At 32.8% G+C, this 24,632-nt stretch overlaps 1 protein-coding gene across 1 annotated transcript in view; it reads left to right on the top strand.

Annotated features, from left to right (window-relative positions):
* Nucleotides 1-24,632, top strand: part of LOC123668777 — a 105,937-nt gene that overhangs the window by 36,014 nt on the left and 45,291 nt on the right. Inside the window, exon 2 of the mRNA XM_045602471.1 lies at nt 4,208-4,351. Within this exon, the coding sequence (XP_045458427.1) occupies nt 4,208-4,351 (144 nt within the window). The remainder of the gene's footprint in view (nt 1-4,207; nt 4,352-24,632) is intronic.

The following is a 24,632-nucleotide window of genomic DNA, read 5'->3' as shown; positions in this document are numbered from 1 at the left end:
ATTTATTAATTTTATCATTTATTATCAGTCGATCGTAACGTAGTAAATGACCTTGACTTAGCGAAGCACGTGGCAAAGGTGAGGACTAACGAGATCAACGTACAATTAATGAAATTGTCTACGATTGTCTATTTAAAAATACGTAAATTCCTTTCTATAAATTTGATTGTCCTTATGTATCTATTCTATCTATTCATTAACTAATTTACAATTAAGATTTATTACTGAACAATTTCATATTACTTTCTTTTTTTAGTCTTAAAGAAATGCTGAAAGAGATTCTTTTTAGGTTTATAATGTCTGTACTCTTATGTTGATGAAAATTTTTATCAACCCTGTCGTCTATATTCATGTAATTAAATGTTCAACTAAATAGTATACTCTAGTTCTTCTATATACAGATATCTTAAAATTTAATTCGATAATTTGACTATTTCCGTGGTCTTCTGAGTGACCATAATTTTTAAATGTGGCCAAAATTCGAAACCTAACATTAGTCGTCACTGATAACAAACACGCATTAATCAAAGACATTAGTTATCAAACATTAATTAATTTCCTACTACAAGATTAATTTAATATTAACATGATTACTAAAGGCACGTGTATATTAAATATTATATAAGATAGATATCGAAAACGAACGGTTTGTAGGAAGGATATTTTTTGAAAAAAAAAAAATTTCATATCGGTTAAATATAAATAAACTTATCATCGGTATTTTGAAGTTTTTTTTTTTTATTTACATTATACTAAATAGTTTCTTCATTATCAAAAGCATTGTACATAAGTCAACTTTGCTGTAAATAGTATGCTGTTTCAACATCCAAAGAGGTCCAGGAAAATTAACATTTACGTAGCTTACGCAACCACTGATTAGAAATTACAGCAGGCAATAAACTCGGCTGCTACAGTATATAAATATGTCGTGGGGTCGCCGGCCGATAGCTGGGGGACTTCGGCCGGCCGGACGACACGACCCCACACGTCTGAGGGGTGGCCTTGTTGTGAGCGAGGCCACTCCACCATTGTGCCGGGGCCTGGAGGCTTTGTCCGGGTCTACCGCCAGGGCGAGGTGGCAAATACTAGCGCGACCCCATCTCGCCCCACCCAGGCGGACGACTGCTCACACGTGGTGGTTTTTTATCCAGTAGGAGTCTGACATAATCCTCTGGCGCCCCCGTGCTGGAGGGTATCCATGAAGGATTTTCAAGCGAACAAGCGAATCACAATAGTAATTAATAGTTATATGTGAACAATAGCAGCCAAAATAGTTTCTTTAAAAATTTTCGTCTATTTGCTCGTAGTTTTATTACGGCAACAGACAAAACCAGTTGTATGAAACCTGATGCGGTTTTTCAGCTATGATCCTGGAAGTTTATTTAAAAATAATTGTGTTCGCTAGCAAACGAAATAAAACCGACTTCAGTTACATCGACAAGTAATACAACGCAGGTAGACAAAAAAAATAATTAAGAAACGCATTAGTCGACACTACGATTTTCGAAGGTTCCCCTCGATTTCTTTGGGATGCCAGCATCAGATTCTGGTTTCTTTATAATGGTGCTACTCTTAGAATATCTGTTCTAACAAAAAAAAAAAAGAATCATCAAAATCGGTTCATAAACGTCTAAGTTATTCGCGAACGTACATAAAAAAAATGTAGATATATACGGTCGAATTGAGTAACTTCCTCCTTTTTTGATGTCGGTTAAAAATATGAATAAACTAATGTGCTGCTATATGGTGCTATTACTAAAAACGCCTATAGTGAAGTTTTAATGAAACTGTTTTGGATACACATTATTTTACTGTATTGATTGTTGTAGTTTTTACTATGAGCATAGACACCGAGTGAACAATTTAAAAAAAAATGCTTATCTGTCTAGAAAGATAGACAAGAATGTGATCACATCAAACAACCGCTACAAAGAGCTTAATGAAACTTCGTAAAGTAGATTATAGGCCAATGCAGGTAGCGGCGATGATTTACTTCATCTTATGACAGACAGGTAATTGGCATTAAAGACTGTGTTTTCTATAGATTTACGTAAGCGTTAGCATAATATCTTAATAGTGTTGTAGATTGTAGCAAGCGTTAAAGAGAGACTTTGATACAAGTTAACGATATTATTAGATGACTTACAAATTATTATCACGATACTACGACGTAAATAAACCTAACGTAAGAGCTAAGAACTAAAGTTTCAGATTGAATATTACGATTTATGACCAACAAATTAAATATAAATAATAAAATAATATATAATACATGAAATAACTTTGGAAATATAAATTACATTGAATTTATAATCAATTACTCAAGAAGCTCAAAGACATTTTCGTTATTTTATTTCAAAGAAGTTTTATTAAATATGTTAGTTGCGAATTATTTACAGATGTAATACGTTACTTAATATACGTAACTGAACGATTTTTACTTTTCACGGGCAATAATTTGGGTAAGAGTAATTAAGGTGAATATTTTATGACAAGTAAAGTATAGTGGAGCGAATCGAAATAATCAATTTTTTATTCGTGTACATAAATACGGTACATATTTGATTTTGACGACCGCTCAGGTGTAATATTGCGGGTGCCGTGTTGGCGGTGCCTAAACAGATAGTCGCGGGTTCGATTCCCGCTCGGAGTGGATATTTGTTTTTATACAAATATTTATTTCCGGTCTGGTTGTTAGTCCTTGTAGTTCTCCACATCGAGCCTCGGAGAGCACGTTAAGCTGACTGTCCCGGTAATTATCAGGTAGAACTGATAGCGATCGTTACTCATAGTAGGGAAAAACATATCCGCTAACACGCATTGGAGCGGCGTGGTGGATTAAACTCTGATTTTCCTACATGATGAAAAAGGCCTATGCGTCCAGTAGTGGGATATTACAGGCTGAAGTGTATTTGATCTTCAATATTCGTCTTTGATTTGCCGCGAGTGATTCGACGAAATGCTGCATATTGAGCTCAATCGAGTACCGGTTTAGATAATTTCTACGAAGCCTATATTGATTGTAATTAATCATATCATGACTAATGATTACCGCAACGCTTAAAATCATTAACTGTAGCACATATGCGTAGTTACCGTAAATCTAGGTTGCTTTATTGGTTTCTTAAAATAATCAATTTTAATACTTATCTCTTCTATACGATGATTAAATTTATTTTAAATCGTACCTTTGCTAAAAAGTCTTATTGTGTATACTTTTAGTTGTAACGCCAAAAAAGCTATAAATAAACCCAATATAAAATAGAGCCTGTGTTTTATAATAGTGCTACATTTGTAACACTGAGCGCTTGTTTGATCGCTTGTTAATAAGGTTTAGCTTATTATCATCAAGTGGTTGGCTTTATCAGTAGGAGGTTAAACACGCTTTTTGCAATTTACTCTTTAGGAATTACATCTTTAGAAGGCGCGCGGAGTGATAAAATTATGAGTGAAATCGTCTGAAACGCAAAAAGTGACGCTGAAAGTATAAAAAAATATACAAGTATAACCAGCGTTTAGCTAAATAGATGTTCGAGATGGTTTTTGAGACAACTGTTGATTCTCAAAATATTTTTGGCTTCCCGTGCGCTTGTACACTAACATGGATACGCGACCTGGCCAACTTTTGTTCAGTCCATGTGACTATAGTGCCCTAGTCACACTAGACATACTGGCACTGCTTGCAGATCTCAGGCGAATTTACATTTCAAACTATAAATATATGCATACTTATAATTACTTCAATAAAATAATTTATAAATCATATTTTAAGTTTTCTATTTTTGGATGTTGTTTTAAGTTTATAAATAGATTCGATAAAAAGATTGTTTTCCGCTGTAAAAATGTTCATACATAAAAAGTGTAAAAAAATTACAGGTAGAAAATAAATAAGTATCAATATATAATAAAAATATATTTTCCTGCAGATATAATAACAAAAAAAAAAAAAAATATAAAGACATAAACCTCGTTTTCATATTACTGAATTAGTTATACTTGACAAAAACGACTGGGTACAATAAAAATACAAATACGAATGTTTAACACAAAAATAATTACTATTCAAAGATTTTTTTGTAAGGGCTTTTGGCTTCACCCGCGATAACATTTACACTTCCTCTTTTATTGATATATGTATGTACAAAATCGCTCAAAGTCCATTTCTCGTTATAATATTAAAATAGTCATACGTTTGTACGTTTTTCAGACATGGAGTATAGTTATGAGGAAGAAGAGAACAGTGATGTCGACAGAGAGTTCCGTCCTCTGACCCGTAGGACTGGAAAGCACATCGCTGCAGGAGAAGAGCGACCGCGCATCAATTCTAGTCAACAAACCACACCCAGTGAAGGTAAATAAGTTTCAATTAGCTTACAGTTAAGTTAGTTTTTGATAACTAAGTTAGTTTTTAATGATTGTTTCAATACATACACAGATTAATAGTCATTGGCTATAAAGTTAAAATCATTTTGAAAAATTACAAAATAAAATTACAAAGCTTAAAAACATTTGTGATATATTATTGGTAGTAGATAACTACCGTCTATTCTAGTAACAGCATCGTATAACTTGATAACAGTGAATGCATCTGCCGTAACGAGGTTACTTTGATTCCACAGTGATCCTATTATCAATGAACTGGCACAGTTCGTAGTAAAAAATTTTTAGAAGATTATTTAGCCTATATATCAACCTTTTACTTTATAATTCTACTGGTACGGTTATTGAAATCTGACATCAACAGCGTCTCCCTTTCCCCTCTACGCTTCCCTCTCGTGCATTTTACTAATGAGAATTGCGAAGATGCGTTTAGAAATAACTCTTGGTGTCGAAAAACTGAAAATTTAATATTCTATTATTTTGCTAAGAGTTTTAGCTCTAAATATAAATAAATATTAATTAGTAATATTTTTTTTCTTGTAACTGTCTCGGCAATTGTTTTAACGATTACGAGTATGAATATGCGTTAATTTATTTTTCAATTATCTATGTAAAGGTTTTTCAATTATCTGTATAAAAAAAACTGGCAGCAGCGTCTTCGTTGCGAGAAAGCCAGCCCTGCGGTCACCAACCCGCCTGACCATGGTGACTACCCGTGGTGACTATGGGCAAAACATACGAGTATGTGTTCACGCCATTTTCGGTGCGAGCTTGTGGAAGCATATGCCCAGCAGTGGATTGTGATAGGCTGAAGTGATGATGATGATCTAAAGGTTACCTGTACGAATTTGTGTTTTGGCTATAAGATTAGATAAGATCTCTTGCCTTGGTTACTTCTTATTTCATGCCTTTATTTTAGTTTTGGTGTAAGTTCTATTTTTTTTCCGTTATAATACAGACGTACAAAAATGCAGAATAGTATCATATTATTAAAATCATTTACGCTACAAAGTAAATTGCTTTGCAATTACGTACGTATTAGATTCACTAATAGGAGCCAGTAACCGTTACGTTATGGACGATTGACTATTGCCTGTTAATGATGATTGCCTTGACAGCTCCTAATATATATCGGACTGTTTGTATTTCGAGTGACGGATGTAATATGGTAAAATCCGAAGCTCCCCAAACATTTCTTATTTTTAACCATTTGAAAAGCCCAAAGTTAGTTTAAAGTTATTTTTATGTACAGTAACAGCTAATATTAAAAATTTGGCCCTTGTATATGATCATTATAAACACTAACACAACTGTTGCCGGATATTTAAGGAACTTTTTGTCTGCGACTTGTTACCAATTAATTTTTCAAATTCTCATTAGACAGTCATGGCTTAAGATGAGAAATACGTTTAAATGTTTATGTATACTCCGGGTCTCAAGCTAATGTGGAACTAAAAGTTATTTTTCGTTAATATCTACGATTTTATTTTTGTGTTACCCACACAGTAGGAATTCTAAACAATTCTGAATATCATATCAAAAATTGACCGCGCCAGCAGGGTTCGAACCCGCGTCTCCGACTGACCGTGTCGGTAGTTATTTTTCGATTTCTTATTGTACCTATGATGTCGGATATGTTTGTAATTTTTGAACCAAATATACCAAAGGTATAAGAATATATATACTATACTGAAAAAGGAATTCATAAAATAACGCATTTATAAATTAATTTTGGTTACCGTCATCTCTCACAAACGGATTTCTGTGGTCTGTGCTCACAAAGGAACCATGCAGAATTTTGTGATAAAAAAGTATCTAGTCTCCTATAAAATATTGGAAACTGAAGCCATGGTCAGTTTCACAATACATTTAGTAGATTTGGCGTGATGCGCGGCTACAGTACAGACAAATATATATATATATATATATATATATATATATATATTCTTTTTTGTTTTTGTATAATATTATTATACAAACCACTTATTATTACACTCCAAAAAACATTTTTTAGAATTTCTTCAATGTGTAAATTTGGACCGCTTACCGATTTACTCTAAACACAAATATAATTATAAAATATAATAATGAACATAAGAAAATGAAAAAAAACTTCAGAATGAAAGTTCTAATGAAATTATAATATTACCCTCGTCGCCGGAGTCGACGCAAATCTTACTATGTCATTAAATTGAGTTTTTTATTTGGCTCTAAAGAATGTTCGGCTGATACGACTTTTTTATTGAATAAAATTTATTCACTTATCTTCTTATATATAAAACTAGCTTGGCGCCGCGGTTTCCCCCTCGTTGATTAGAAGAAAAAAATAGCCTCCCTATTTCTTAAAGCATACCTAACCTACATTTTTAGATAGTTTATTTTTTTTTAGTTGTGGGTGCCGGTAGAGCAAGCATTTTTGTATAAAATGTTATACAATTTATGTGGAGTAATTGCGAGTTTTTTTTTCTCAAAGGGGAGGCAAACATTAACTTAGCATTCCATGGAATCACCGTGCGGGTGCCGGGACCATCGTGTGGCAGAAGGAGAAACTCAAAGCAGTACCCAGGACTTGCGATCTAAGTATAGGTTTAAGGAAGCCCCCTTTGAGATGCGCATCACGCTCACCTTCACTGCTCGAGTTTCCCGCCGGGCCTAGCCAAATATGGTAGGAACCTGTTAGTGCAGCCTTAGACACTCGTTCTAAAATAGAACTTACTGTAGTTCTCGACACGCCCAGGTCTTTCAGAAGATTATAGAGAGATTTTGCTGGTATACCTCTCGCTTCTACTTCTACTGCGTATAAATTAACCACATAACCACTATATATGTGAGTATACTAGCTATACCCGTGCGAATAATCCTCACTAAATAAGTAAAAAATTTACCGACCGTCAATCATGTTGACGTTATTTCAAAATTAAAGCCGTTATATTATATAATTTAAATAATCAATTAATTAAAAAAAAACAAATGCAATAAATAAATTTTTTAGTTATTGCTGCCAGTAGAGCAAGTAATTATCTATAAAATGGTATATAATTTATGTGGAGTAATTGTAAGGTTTTTCCTAAAAGGGAAGGCAAACATCTTAACCTTAGCGTATCTACATATACAAATTCTCGTATACAAAGTATACAAAATTCTTGTGTAATGTTAGTTAAAATACTCCTCCGAAACGGGTGGACAGATTTTTATGAAATTTTGTGTGCATGTCGGGTAGGTCTGAGAGTCGACCAACATCTAATTTCATCGACCAACATATAATTTTTCCACGGGTCGAGGATAACAATTTATTTAATTGGTTGTATTTAATGATTTCTTCGCTTGTTTTATGACTCGATTTTGCAATCATTTACAAAATTTAATATTATAGGTAGTTGCTGTAGCCTATAAGCTGTACAATTTTAAAGTAGCCTTAATTATCTACTTAATAAACAGATTGTCAAAGGCAAAAGCTGTATTTATCTGACCATTTAAAAAATTAGAGCGATTGAATAAGCTTCATGACTAGAGCATAAAAGTATAATCATTGGTTTACTGAAAACAGAACCGCTATCTAAAATTTTGTAAGAAATTAATTCAGAGCGTTCACTTTCTGACAGTAATCTTATCATACACAATGTTGACAAATAAAATCTTTGTTATACAGAATAAATTAGACTCTACCTGGTGTGATTCTGTTATACCTCCATTTACTAGAGAGTAATCTCGAAGAGGATGAGCGTATAATATTAGGATATGCTTAGTATTTACGAAGCAATTTCAAAGGTATTCATCAAAATTGAATACCCTTATTAATATGTGTATGTATGTTCATTAGCAATAATGTATGTGTTAGACATAGTAAATGTTGAAATTAGTCGAAACTAATTCAGTGAGGTTCTAAGTTTATATTTTGATGTTTGTTGATAATTTAAACGCTATTCACATTTTATATTAAATTTGTTTCCAAAAAGATTTGTTCTAAGTGTAATTGCTTTCGTTCGCTCTATAAAAATATACCCTACGGCAACTGGTAAGAAACGAACTTTCCTTATTCTTATTTTTACATTTAATTTAATTATTATTTCTCATAATTCATTGCTGGTTGAAAGAAATACGGCAAAAAAGTCGATTAATTGACGTCAATAAGTGTCATCATTCGCGTAAGATAATAAATGTGGTTACTCATTAAAACAATCGGTAAAATTGTGTCTGAAATATTCGTAAAAGTTACAAATGTGTTTTATTTGTTGTCTTATATGTAAGAAAAATATAATAACATGTACTAAGAGAATAAATAACAAATACCCTACTTAGATTGCAAAGTTACTATAAAAGTACCCATCATTTTTTTAAACTATTTTCTTTGATCGAATAATATATTGATATTTTGACCACAATGTAATAAAAGAAAAACTTTCTATACTTATCCCTAGTATTTTTTGTCTGTGCTCTAATTCCACTATATTTACGAAATCGTTTTTAAGAAGAAATGACAAGTTCATACTGTATCTCTGCTTTCACGAGAACTATTCATAACATATCAGTACATAGTATAAAACAAAGTCGCTTCCGCTGTCTATCAGTCCCTTTGTTTGCTTAGATCTTCAAAACTACGCTACTGATTTTGATGCGAGTATTTAAGTAGATAGCACTCTATCAACTTAAAAACTCGCATGAGTTTTCGTATGTATAATACATGCATAATATAGTAGAGAAACACTAATAATTTTAGAGGTTTCTAATGTGATATCGAAAATAAACATTTTTTTTTCTTAAGCTGCGAATTGTAAATATGTATAATGTTTAATAAACTGTTGTTAATTTTTTTTGTGCTTACATTGCAAACGCTGCCTGAACCCTACGAGATAGATCATAATAATGTAAAACAGTACTATACGCCTTAAAAAGGTCTACAATAAAGTCCGCGATGTTATATGTCTATCTCCTAGGGATAACCCACAATAACAATTTTTATCGTTTACTTTTTTAGAGAAATAACGGCTTAGTAACGAAGCGATTTTAAGAAATACAGCATTAATCCTTATCCAATTAAGTACCTTAATTACTTTGTGAATTTAATAAAGAACAATACGTTCCTTTACAACATGTAATATAATCTGGGGGCACGGTAGTGCCCCCGCCAAGACGAACCAAAAAAAAAAAAAACGAAAAGCACTACCTATCTTTTCTCGAAGTGCTTCGTCGTTTTTTTGAACCCTCATAACTTGTGTTTGGATTATAACAGATAAACAAAATTCTGGGGATATGATGTTAATAGTGAACTTATTAAACATATAAAGTTTCAATTACATAGCTCTTATACTTTAGATTTTATTGATATCTAAAAAACCCCGATTTCGTCACTCACTGATGATCATCAAAATTCTTAGAGTACTTCCTGAAGTCCCAGAAAGCTGAAATTTGGTATGTAAGCTAGTATTAGTACACAAACAACAAAAAAAATCTAAAACTTGGAACTTTTACCCCTCAACCCCTTAAACTAGGGGATGGAAGTTTGTATGAGACTTCCGCAAATTTTGATGCTAGAGGTCTGAAAATTGATATAGAGACTCCTTGTTATTAATAATAATAATAAAATACATAAAAAATAAAAATCGGTTATTAGTTTATGTCGAAAATTTACATTTTGTAATTTTTGTATTTAAGTTTTGACAGAGATCACCGTTTGCATATCAGTTCAACATAAAATCAAAAACAGCGTGCTTAAACCGAATATGGTTAAGATTGGATGATATTTATGGTATAAAATGTGTCGGAGGTAAAATGCAACAATAATATTGTCATAAGCAACTTACAAAAAGAAGTGAAATCCCACCAAAAACATTTTCATGTAAAATGTTGCCAAGACGAGATCATATGGCTCGCACTGTAAAAAAGTTATCAGATCTCATGTAGAGCCAAGCTTCTAACTCTACACGCCCTAACTCTACAAGCCCTAACTTCACAAACTCTACACCTTAGTCAAAATATGTGGCTTGGCCGTTTCGTTACTACCGGCTGCCGATGTTGTAGATGACGACTTTCCTGTCTCATTTATATAAATATATTTTCTCTTTTTATTTTTATTTGTATTATATGTATATCAATTATTCTTCTTCTTTTTATTTTTTCTTTAATAGAACTATTGTATGACAGAAAAGTAAAAAACAGTGAAAAAAAATTTCACCTTACGCCCACGTGACGGTAGCGAAACGGCCAAGCCACATATTTTGACTAAGGTGTAGAGTTTGTGAAGTTAGGGCTTGTAGAGTTAGGGCGTGTAGAGTTAGAAGCTTGGCTCAACATGAGATCTGATAACTTTTTGACAGTGCGAGCCATATGATCTCGTCTTGGCAACATTTTACATGAAAATGTTTTTGGTGGGATATAAATATTTTCGAAGATATTACAGATTTAAAATGTAGGACTATAACGGTTGCGGAGGTACCGGCCGGGGGGACCGACGGCGCGTGCCTAAATAAATAATAATAAAAATAATAGCGCGACAAAGGCCACGCTTCGCCCACTACACTGACTTTGTCCTAAGCCGAGGTGCGATCTGGCTAGGAGACAGACACCCTTAAGACGAACGGACATCCCGATTTATCTTAAAGGGCTCCACTTTTTCCTTCACGGCTGGGTCTCAGTACCTGGTCACGCCACTCGGTGACGCTATCAAGGCCGCTAGGTTCACCAGCACTAGAGATTCCGAAAAAAAACACGCTTATGATTAGCAGCGATTGCTCGCGTTTAAAGGAGTTCTCTAGCGAAGAAAATAACAATTATTACTTAATAAGAACGTGTTTTTCAGCGCGACAACGTAATCCGTACAAACTTATTAGTTCCAATTGAAACTGCTCAGTGTAGGTCGGAGAGTAGATTTAATTAATCGAGCCCGTTCTTATCGGAGGCATATATTTAGAATGACTCGCAATAGCCCGTGGTTTCTGCTGGTGTTGACGACTAAGACATCTCTGAATATATTCTTTTTATCCGCTATGATGAAATCTGACTCGTTTCTCGTCACAGTATCAGGGTTCTGCCATGTCCACCGTTTTTGGGGCTTAATCTTGACAATTTATCGAGAAGAGCTCCTCCACTTCAAGGAAGTTGATAAGCACCTGCCCTCTGCGATTTCTGCGTCCTATTCTGTGGGGTCCAATTTTTAATTCGTCGCAGTCTTATTTCCCACTTTAACGTTGAAGTCTTCCATTACAACGTTGTAGAAGGCCGAAGTAGTGACATGATTGGCCCTTGTAATATCACCATATAAAGCTTCGACTTCCTCGTCAGAGTGTGCAGAGCTTGGCGCATATACATGTCTCACATTCAGGAAGTACCTTTCAGTGACTTGAAGTACAAGGTACGCTATCCGGGTCGACACACTTCTGACTTCCACAATTCTGCTAGTGAGAGTCATATGTCAACCAGAAAACCGACGCTACCTCGGGAAATCCCATCATCTTCACGGAAGTACAACAAGTGTCTGAAGCCCAGGATCATCGTGCCCTCGTCTTCTCTTCAGACCTCAGATAAACCCAGTATGCTCCAATTAATGTGACTTAGTTTTAATTTAAGTTCAGTGAGGTGATGTTTTAGCCGTAGAGTGTGTCCATTAAACGTCCTCAAGTGTAGTTTTGGTTGAAAGCCTCCTATAACCCGGTAATTCCTAGCACCCTCTGCCATACTACTTTCGCTGCCGTAGCCGTGAATAATGAGGCTGCCGGGAACTGAGGGCCTAAATTTTTGTACTCTTATGTGTTGCCCATAGTTATCATTCTGGACCAGCGGGTTGGTGACCGCAAGGCTGCTTTGTCGCACTGAAGTCGCCACTGTCCATCTTCGTCTGTGTTTTAGAAGGCCAGCAGTTGAATGGTTATCCCGCCTTGGTCGACCTTAACAGTTCCAAGGTGGTAATGGAACGATACAACGACACCCACGGGATGAGAGTAGTGGCTATTTTCTGTACTGCCTTCACAACAAGGCAAAAATTAGGGCGTGTTCTTATGTAATTACAGACGATTATATTGTCTGTTATGTCTTTATAATTAAGTAATAACATAAGTAATGAATAATCTAAAGTTATCAGCCGATTAGTCAGTCATTTAGTGAATCAGAAGAGGTTCTTTTATAAGAAAAGACTAAAAAATTGTTTGTTACGTCTTAATAAGATATACTTTTGCGATTATTCTCTAATTGTTGTATAACCGATTGTACATATATATATATACTACCTATTCAATAACAGTTCCCTTACTAACATAAAGACGGCGATTAAAAGCCTTAGTTTAGTCGCAATATGGTTGAGCTAGGCTGTGTCACTGTGTCAAGAGAGACATGTTTCATAAAGACGGTCACCGGTATTACACTGTTTAAAACTTATTCATAGCTTGTTCTGCAGTTTGTACACAGTTCGTGTACTGATAGCCAATTCAAGTTTGATATTGCAGTTCAGATTTATAATAGAATTATGTACATAATAATTTTGTAGTATTATCTACGTAGTGTGCAGTACAGTGTATGAGACCATCTCGTAAAAATGACTTTGAGGTAATATCATTCTCAAAGAATAATTTGACTACGATTTCTATTAATTTAATTTTCAGCACCCAGAAGAGCAAAACGTTGATAGTTGAATGATTCCGTAACTAACACATTTTAACCGAAAAAAAGAAAACTAAACTGATTTACCTAAATAATATATACGAGTATCTTATTATATATTCTTGTAAACTGTCTCTCTTAGTATCATAAAGAAACATCTAAATAATTATTTGACAATTTTGAACTACGTATATTCGTAAATAAAATAAATTCATGCGGTAATTAACAAATTGAACATTTCAAAAATACATACAGATATTTGACTACGAAATTTCTACTTGCTACGAACGAAATAATGCTACAGTAAATTTTAGTCTGATGAAAATCACGTTTCCATTTCAAATGTCAAGTGTCGTAGACACGTGACGTTATTATTTATTTAATTTCTCTCTACTAATGGTCGCCCGGTGGTCAAAATTCGACCATAATTAATTTTTAAGTTATTAAAAAATTATAAAGGTTCTTTTGTCAAACACTACACTTCTATAATAATGAACAAATTAGTATATACGTATACTCGCACGTGTGTGTGTCAAATACATTGTAGCGTGTATATTTTTTTCCATTGATTGAATCTATTTTATGCATAATTTTAAATAAATTTTGATATATTGCACTCCTTTTTTTTATGTCACTCGGTCGGCAAACAAGCGTACGGCTCACCTGATGGTAAGCGATTACCGTAGTTTATAGACGCCTGCAACACCAGAAGCATCGCAAGCGCGTTACCGACCCAATCCCCAATCCCCAGGAGCTCTGGTCACCTTACTCACCAACAGGAACACAATACTGCTTGAAAACAGTATTATTTTGCTGTGATCTTCTCTGTAAGGTCGAGGTACTACCCCAGTCGGGCTACTCCATATTTTAAGCAGGAAATTCCCGCTGTGCCCTACCTCAGTTAATTATTACTCCTTCTCTATATAAAGCCTTTTGCAGTGAAACGCAGCTATACTAACCTAGGTTCAAATTCTCCCATAAATAGACTTGTGCGAGAATACAATAAACTAGCTACATCCACTCTGGAAATTGATATATTTAGTGACAAGTTGACAAAATTCAAAAAAGTAATTAAAATTAATGACTCAAATGATGTAGTATAATTTTATTATATATTAAATCTTGATTAATGTTAGTTACATTTATTGACGACTTTAAGTTCTTTATTTTTTTTTATTTTTTATTATTACTGTAAAGATAAGATTAAAGCATGGAAATATTATAAATCGGAACAGTTAATATTTGATTTAAATCAGCTGTACTTTAATTTGTGTTTTATTCTCTATTTAAATTGAAATGGTCAGAATAATGTGACGTTATTAATTATTTGATTTTAATTAATTATATTTAATTTTAACTAATTATAGGGAATGATATTATAATATATTAATTAATTGTAAAGAATGACATTGTAATCCCACCAAAAACATTTTCATGTAAAATGTTGCCAAGACGAAATCATATGGCTCGCACTGTCAAAAAGTTATCAGATCTCATGTAGAGCCAAGCTTCTAACTCTACACGCCCTAACTCTACAAGCCCTAACTTCACAAACTCTACACCTTAGTCAAAATATGTGGCTTGGCCGTTTCGCTACCGTCACGTGGGCGTAAGGTGAAAATTTTTTTCACTGTTTTTTACTTTTCAGTCATACAATAGTTCTATTAAAGAAAAAATAAAAAGAAGAAGAATAATTGATATACATATAATACAAATAAAATTAAAAAGAGAAAATATATTTATATAAATGAGACAGGAAAGTCGTTATCTACAACATCGGCAGCCGGTAGTAACGAAACGGCCAAGCCACATATTTTGACTAAGGTGTAGAGTTTGTGAAGTTAGGGCTTGTAGAGTTAGGGCGTGTAGAGTTAGAAGCTTGGCTCTACATGAGATCTGATAACTTTTTGACAGTGCGAGCCATATGATTTCGTCTTGGCAACATTTTACATGAAAATGTTTTTGGTGGGATTTCACTTCTTTTTGTAAGTTGCTTATGACAATATTGTAGTTGCATTTTAACTCCAACACATTTTATACCATAAATATTATCCAATCTTCACCATATTCGGTTTAAGCACGCTGTTTTTGATTTTATGTTGAACTGATATGCAAACGGTGATCTCCGCCAAAACTTAAATACCAAAATTACAAAATGTAAATTTTCGATATAAACTAATAACCAATTTTTATTTTTTATGTATTTTATTATTATTAATAACAAGGAGTTCCTATATCAATTTTCAGACCTCTAGCATCAAAATTTACGGAAGTCTCATACAAACTTCCATCCCCTAGTTTAAGGGGTTGGGGAGTAAAAGTTCCAAGTTTTAGAATTTTTTTGATGTTTGTGTACTAATACTAGCTTACATACCAAATTTCAGCTTTCTGGGACTTCAGGAAGTACTCTAAGAATTTTGATGATCATCAGTGAGTGACGAAATCGGGGTTTTTTAGATATCAATAAAATCTAAAATATAAGAGCTATGCAAATGAAACTTTATATGTTTAATAAGTTCACTATCGACATCATATCCCCAGAATTTTGTTTATCTAGTATAATCCAAACCCAAGTTATGAGGGTTCAAAAAAACGACGAAGCACTTCGAGAAAAGATAGGTAGTGCTTTTCGTTTTTTTTTTTTTTTTTTTTGGTTCGTCTTGGCGGGGGCACTACCGTGCCCCCAGATTTAGTCTTATCATAAAAGCCGACATTACAAATGATTGCAGGTATACTTTATTTATTATATAACTTGATAAAAAATAGATGTAAATGGTTTCCTTTTTCTCAAATTCTAAAATTTATTTTTAATTAGTACTATTGACGAAATCATCAAAAATCAGCCGTAAATAAGTTTTTTTTCTTCTTTTAATCTTCAATTATTTTTATTTTTGGTCATTAATTATTGTGAACACGTTGTGACATTTTGAAAATATTACGATTGTGAATTTAATGTTTTTATTATTATTTGATTGTATGAAATTTATAATAATTATGTATATCTATTGACATATGGAGGGTATCTCTTAATTTTATAATGTATTATAGTTTATTCTGAGATTTTAGATATTTGTTCTTGTTGTTTATTGTTTTGTTACTAATCGAAAAACTACAGTTGTCCATGTATTGACTATGTTGCACTTTGGATCTTTTCTGTGTTCTCTATTTGTTATAATTATTATTACTGTTTTTTTTAATCATTGTCTTAAAGATCTAAGAAATTGTTAAATTATTAAGTTAGCCCAACTGTAAATTCTTTTTAATCTAGAATAATTTTATTGTACTAATATAATTAACAAATGCGACGTTTTGATACTTTGCTAACGTTATTGTACAATCATAATCAAATGTGACTGATTGTAAAAATATGTATTACTATTTGATTGATTATTCGAGCGTCATTATTGTAAATGCTGTGCCCATCTGTAATTGCGGGTACACGAACATTTTAACATAATGTACGTACGCTAGATAGTTTGCTGTGTACCTTGCATTGATGAGCTTTGAATAAATAAAATAAAATAAAAATAAAATAAAATAAACTATAAGTGTACGAAATTTCATACTCCTCCGTCCGCGCAATTTTCGTACAAAAAGGGGTGCAAAGTTTTTATTTCACGTATTAATATATAAATTATATTTAGTCTCTTCAACAAATATTTCAAGAGCGAAGAATTCTGAAATGTTAAACATAAAATACTAAAGTATTTACTAAAGCTCTGGGACACTGACGTGTAACTAACTCCTTCATTAATATTGTAGAGCTCTTTTTCCTTCACGTAATAATATAGATATATTTCGAAACACTTTTTCGTTTGCTAACAAGGAGTCTGTTGTTGTAAACAAATATTTTGTATCACACTTTAATTTTAGACTGTATTTTTTTAAACAACAATTGCTTGTATAGACAGCTAGTAATTTGAAAAAGTTCTCATATATTTCTTGTAATAAAAAAGTGTATACAAAATTTCAGATTAATCGGTTGACAGGAAGAGGGTGAAATTTGAATTACTAAATTTGACCCAAGAATAATAAAAAATAAAACAAACGGGGTGAGCTAAATAAAACCGTTTAATTATAAACTGAGCTAATATTTATAGCGATTTGTCCGTGTGATAATTAAAACAAAATCAAATATATGCGAATGAAATAAAAATATTGTCAATAAATATATTATTTAAAAAAACTAAAAAAGCGGTGTCTTAAAGTCGTTTTACGCTAGCATCTACATTCGCTCAGGTCATCAAAATATATCTGGTTTCAATAGAAAAGAGCATAAAATTGAATTATTTTTAAAGTTTTGTAAGGTTCACGTATTCGATGCAATGAGAGCTGAATTTAAAATATAATGCCGAAGGAAATAATAAAAAATAAAAAATCCGGTGACTTTTTAAAATCATAGCTATGCTATTTCTATTGTAGGTTTCGTCGAGTCTTGACTTCGAAGATTCCGCAATGCTTGAAGACAAAAGCCTTCGAGCAATGCGTCCTGCCTGTGTTAACGTGTTAAGTTTAAAGTCGCTCAACGTGCAATAGAACGGGCTATGCTTGGGGTTTCTCTCAAAGATAGAATTACAAATTAGACTATCCGCGAGAGAAAGAAAGTAACCGACATAGCTCACAGAATCAAAGAGTTGAAGTGGCAGTGGGCTGGTTATCTGTGTCGCAGGACCGATGGCCGATGGAGCAGACGGGTCCTGGATTGGAGACCGCGTCTTGGCAAACGCAGTGTGGTACGTCCTCCGGCCCGTTGGACCGACGATCTACGTAAGATTGCCGGTGTAGGCCAGATGAGGATTGCGGAAAACCGGGATGTCTGGCACGAACTTGGGGAGGCCTATGTACAGCAGTGGACTGCAATAGGCTGAGCTGACTGACTGACTGATAAGCTTGTAAATCTCGTCAAGATATTCTGTCAAGATATGATAGCCTTGTTTATTAAACGGAACTGTAGACATTTGTTACTCAATTGCAGTGATTAATAATTGCATAATAGGTACTCTCTAAGAGAATCTAGGGTATTTGATAGGTTTTTAAAGATTTTAAAAATAAGATATTGGTAAACAACTGTATGAAAGTATGTAGCGACTTTAACGTTATTAAGAAAGGTAAAAGTAATGTGTACTGCATACGTTTTGCTATTTTAAATGTTTGAAATATTAATAAAAATTAAACTTACTACTACGAATTAAATTAATTATTCCCAATACTATATTAAAAATATAACAATATATATTTATTAACATAACAAGACCCATTAATAGTGTAGCATAAAACATAAATACAAATTATTTCAAGAAACAAAATGAATAGGTTATTTAATACTAATTCACTTGAAGTAAGTTCAACGTGTAGATTTTTATAAAAAGTTTGCTCACAAGCAAATAGGAAAACATATCTTTTTATCCGTGAAACCAAACCTTCACCTACTTACTGACGATATTTCAACCCACAACTCATTAACTTTGTTACTAAGCTATCCGATTTTGACGATTCAAAGTAGATAATATTTCGATAAAATAAAAACATTCCAAAATACACAAAACGGAAGACTATTTATTTTACTCTTGGATGCATGTGGACTCTAAGGAACTAATATTTAAAATATTCACGATCTTTTAATTAAAACGTATCTAAAATAGACTATGATAGGTTCCATGAATGAAGAACATAAAGAGAAACACTTGTGATTCTGTGGTTAGTGATATATTTCGACTTGTTTTTATGTGAATTATCAGAAGGAAATAACGACTTTTTCAGTCTAACACACGTATTTCTATTTGCTATAGTTATGAAAATACTTATTTGTACCAAGTGACAATGTGTTAAAAAATTCGTGGATATCAACATTTATCAAATTGTATCTGGGGGCACGGTAGTGCCCCCGCCAAGACGAGCGAAAAAAAAAAAAAAAAAAAAAAAACGAAAAGCACTACCTATCTTTTCTCGAAGCGCTTCGTCGTTTTTTTGAACCCTCATAACTTGGGTTTGGATTATACCAGATAAACAAAATTCTGGGGATATGATGTGAATAGCGGACTTATTAAACATATAAAGTTTCAATTGCATAGCTCTTATACTTTAGATTTTATTGATACCTAAAAAACCCCGATTTCGTCACTCACTGATGATCATCAAAATTCATAGAGTACTTCCTGAAGTCCCAGAAAGCTGAAATTTGGTACGTAAGCTAGTATTAGTACATAAACAACAAAAAAATTCTAAAACTTGGAACTTTTACCCCCCAACCCCTTAAACTAGGAGATGGAAGTTTGTATGAGACTTCCGCAAATTTTGATGCTAGAGGTCTGAAAATTGATATAGGGACTCCTTGTTATTAATAATAATAATAAAATACATAAAAAATAAAAATCGGTTATTATTTATGTCGAAAATTTACATTTTGTAATTTTGGTATTTAAGTTTTGGCGGAGGTCACCGTTTGCATATCAGTTCAACATAAAATCAAAAACAGCGTGCTTAAACCGAATATAGTGAAGATTGGATGATATTTATGGTATAAAATGTGTCGGAGGTAAAATGCAGCTATAATATTTTCATAAGCAACTTACAAAAAGAAGTGAAATTCCACCAAAAACATTTTCATGTAAAATGTTGCCAAGACGAGATCATATGGCTCGCACTGTCAAAAAGTTATCAGATCTCACGTAGAGCCAAGCTTCTAACTCTACACGCCCTAACTCTACAAGCCCTAATTTCACAAACTCTACACCTTAGTCAAAATATGTGGCTTGGCCGTTACCAACTTACCATCCATGCTGTCCCGCGACGGGGCCAAAATGAAGAGGCAGGGGGCAGAATTGCCAGCAGCAGTAGTCCACCTTACCAGCAGTTGTAATCTACAACAGCGGCCGGTAGTAACGAAACGGCCAAGCCACATATTTTGACTAAGGTGTAGAGTTTCAACTTATTTTTTACTTCAACCTATCGCAGTCCACCGCTGGACATAGGCCTCCACAAGTTCGCGACAAAAATGGCGCGAACTCAAGTGTTTTGCTTTGCACCTGGTTTTGTCGCACCAAAGACGTTGCTACTCGTTTTCGGCCTGTGCTCAAAAGCAGCAGTTGGATGGTTATCCGGCCATCGGTCGGCTTAACAATTTCCAAGGTGGTAGTGGAACTGTGTTATCCTTTAATCGCCTCTTACGACACCCACGGGAAGAGAGGGCTGGCTATATTCTTTATTGCTGTAGTCACACAGCTTTATTATCAACGTGGTCTAAACAATAAAGGACAACTTGTAAATTGCATTCAACTGCGTTGTTTCACAGCAGACGGTTAAATAGAAGAACTAGAAAATGATGTCAGAACATTTGAAATATACCAAACACTTTACTAGTAAGTTCTGTGAACAGTGTGAAACCGCTACCCTCACCAATTACATTCCGCAGTGAAGCTTACAGTCGTGGTGTGTTACATTTACAATACGAAAGTTATATAGTTATTTACACATAATTAAATAGTATAAATCATTTCCGCGTGGAATAGTGGCAGTATTCCCAATTGAATATCCTTTCTAATTCGGTGGATGGCCTGTGAGACTGCGTCGGTGTATTTACGCCGTATTTACGCCCACGCAGTCTACAGGTAGGCAGTAGTACAAATGTAAGGCATGAGTATTTCTTTATTAAGGTAACAAACAAAAATAAGTTCATTGACTCGTCACGATATTTCAAAAACGGCTGGACGCATAAAGATGAAATTTGACAGGGAGGTAGTTTGTAGTTAGTAAACGTCCACTACCGGACAGGATTTCTCGATAGGACTACATACATTTTTTCAGAAGTTTGTGATATTGACACAAACAAACAATAATTTTTAGCTACTATTACATCTAAAAATATGCCAATAATTTGTTTTTCTTAATTTCTTACTATTTTATTTTCCCAGAAATAATTAAAATAACTTCAGCCTTTGTATATTTATAGATTTGTTTCAACGAAGTACTCCTACTGAATTAATTGTCATTAAAACTCATGAAAATAAAACAGATTTCAGCATCACAATAAAAATATGGGGTGCGGAAAAACCAGAAAATCGAGTATTTAATAAAATATAATAGTGTTTAAATAAAACTGACTTCAATTACATGATATATAATAATATATTCAAAAATCCTTTCGAATTGAGCACTTCCTCCTTTTTTGGAAGTCGTTTAAAAACCGATTTATATCATTTATATATATAATATTATTTTTTTTTTATGTTCCTTAAGGCCCACGGAAGGTTTTAAAATACTAAAAAAAAATTTACTTCTAACTTTTGACAGAACGAAGTTTGTCCGGGCAGCTAGTATATATAAATATTTAATATAGTATATATAAATATATTAAGCACTGGCCTATTTTTTATTTTATTGCATGACTAGTTGTACCCACGACTTAGTTCGCGTGGGAGATTCAATCCGGATACTCAATATTTTTTTAAAGGCGTTATCCTGGCGTGTATGGCAACAAACACCGCGACCAGACAATTTTATATATTAGAGATAGTTTAGAGTACCTACATTCTATTCATTTAGGCTTGAGAGAAAATCTAAACAAGGGACACAATGTTTCTCAAACTTTTATTTCATCCTTATTGAAATAGGTTAATAACCTTTATAATTTAAAACTGCTTGCTAACTTGCTTTTGTACAGAAAGTTATTGCCTTTACTTCTATTTTCATCCTATTTTACATATATATTAATGGGTTTTATTCAAAGAGATAACTGTTTGTTGAGGACGTTTTTGTAAATAATGCAATGAGTGTTCGGCAAAAAGGCGCCCGGACAATTGATTTTCACTTAGGCTACGAAAAACACCATATCCCATGAAATGGATAACATATGCACCAATTTATATAACATAGTAATATATTACATTACTTTTATGCATTTTGAAAGGATGAGTATTGTTATTATAATATAAAAATAATAATGCATTTAGAAGTAAAATATGAATAAACAAACAAAACATTTATTATAATCTTTTTTTAAATATGATAATGGAAGAACTATTAGGTTACAATTTGAGTAAGAAGTTTTGTATTTTTTTAATACAATCGTTTATTCGTCGTATATACTCGTTTTACGAGAGCGTGGGGGTGGCCTCACGAAATGAGAACGTCCTTGACCCACTTAGATAGAAATTGGGAGTGCCATATATCGTGATTATTATATAACAATAGTCAGTTACAAACGAAAGTTTGTTTTCGTTTGAATGTTGTTTTATCTGAAATGGAATAAAGTATAATGTATACTTTTATTTATTTACAAGTCTATATAAGATTTATTAATCCATTACAATATAAATAAACATCACAAAAAATAAATAGTTTTTTACTCGTACAATACAATAACGATGTACATTACATCCGTTAACCAAACATTGACACTAAGTAAACAAAAAATTACAGAAAAAAATATAATTTTAGGCTATAGTTGTTACTAGTTTATGTCGTCGATAATTTAAAATTTACTTGTTTTGAATGTTTCATAAAAATATTTATATATCTACTTTTAAAGACGTTGTTAAGGATCATATTAGTACAATGTAGTAAGTACTTAATGATAATTATTACCTATCATAATTTCTATAACGCCGATAACCATATATCTGAATGTTCTTAAAATGTTTTGTGTATATCGTCTATAGGTCTGAGATTCGGCAAACATCTATTTTTTAACCGACTTCAAAAAAGGAGGAGGTTACTCAATTCGACCGTATATATGTTTTTTTTTGTTTTTTTTTTTATATGTATGTTCGGAGATAACTCCATCGTTTATGAACCGATTTTGATAATTCTTTCTTTGTTGGAAAGGAGATACAAATTGCGCCACTGGGCTAGTTAATTATAATAATGTTTTTATTTTTTATTTTTTTATTAAGGTGATATATCCACAGGCTTATTATGCCCGTGCTTTTGTTATTCCATATATATAGGTATATTTTTATTTTATTTTTAACATGCATCGGTATAATCACCGCAACTTTAGAAAAATTATAATAATGTTAAAGCTTAGTAGTTTAGTCTTAGATACAAAGCACTTAAGTTAACGTAGCTTCGGGTAGTAGCGAAGCATCGTAAATGTGCTGGTATATCTAATCCGTCAAGTAAATTGAATTTTTATTGCACTGAAATTTTTATTCACCTTTAGAAATTTTATTTTAGAAAAAGAGACGAACTTCTTCTGAATTATACGTTATTCTATTTCAACGGTACATTGCTGTATTCGATTCGATAAGTGACAGTTCTTCAGTGAAAGGTAAGGAGGAAATTGCGCCAAATATTTTCTAATTAGAGCTTTTGTTAGTGTAGATTCTCCGTCGTACGCAAAGACAAACAGGGCAAGAAAACTGGCATCGTGCCAAGCCACTCCATTTCTAATTTTAAGCCACCATTTTACACGGATATACCTCGTCCCTCACAGATTTCTCTTCAAGGCAGTACGCAGAGTAGGTTAATGTGAGGACAGAGATCTATGTTAACTGGTTTCCCATTAGTTTCAAGCTATTGTCTCGTTCATTAGAACCGTTGAACTGAGTCCGACTCAGCCTTTAGTGTTTCGAATATTATTTATCGGCTATTTAGTAAACATAACAAGTTGAATTTTTACGACACAGAAGTATTTAAATAATAGTATTCGGTTATATTTTGAAAGCAAGAGGCCAGCTTTAATACGATACTTCACGTATATTTATTTATCATCTTTAGTTTATGGTAGTTTCTATTGTTTATTTTATTTTTCTGCTATCCTACGTACAACTACACGAGAAAAATAGCGCATAAAAAATAGGAATAAATTTATTAAAAGAAAAAAAAATATGTAAAACTCAAATTAAGTACAGATAGTAGAAAATAAGATGGCTTTCTTGGTGTTTTTTCTGTTTGCTGCTTATGACATTATATTTTAGCTTCAGTGCGATTGAGATATTTGATAAGGTACAGTGAACTCAAATCTTTTAAACGAAATTTTAACAATAGAAGTGCGGTCAGTGAGCTTTCGTTATGACTTATGTCATTTTATCTCGACGGAGTTTCTTAAGATTTTTACTCACTATTCAGTAAGCACCATTGTACAATATATCGTCAAATCTATATTATTAACCTATACCCTAAGCATAATACCATTTATTTAGTTCAAACAAATACAAAACTCAATTATCATATACTCAGAATGTTCTTATGATTTGTCGATGGTAAGTCTGTGAAATTTACTTATTTATTTCGACATTTATTCTTTACTGCCTAAGCACTAAGTCTGTGAGAATAAACAGTATTTTGAACATGATGTTACTTGTCAAAAGTTTAGGCGAAATAAATTTTCAATTCACCAAAAAATTTTTACTGTAATATTTGGGATTTTTTACATCTCACAGCAATTATCCTGAAATTATGATATTAATAATCCAAAAAAGTCTTACTTCACTTTGACTTCCTTTTCCTGTTTACGTAACAATATTGGAATAAGATTTTATATACTTTCAGTTACTTATATAATTTTTTTTGATAATTTTAAACCAACTCAAATAAAAAGGCAAATTAGTTTAAACATCAGACAAATATATTCGAGCGGAGCATATGTGACAATTAAAGCTACAAATTAACATATAAATAACGACTAAATATTTTATAATTTTTTTTTAGCTTAGTTGTACAAA

The sequence above is a fragment of the Melitaea cinxia genome, chromosome Z (assembly GCF_905220565.1).
Source record: "Melitaea cinxia chromosome Z, ilMelCinx1.1, whole genome shotgun sequence".
Lineage (NCBI taxonomy): Eukaryota > Metazoa > Arthropoda > Insecta > Lepidoptera > Nymphalidae > Melitaea > Melitaea cinxia.
The sequence above is the reverse complement of the archived record's forward strand: the minus strand, read 5'-3'. Positions and strand labels throughout refer to the sequence as shown.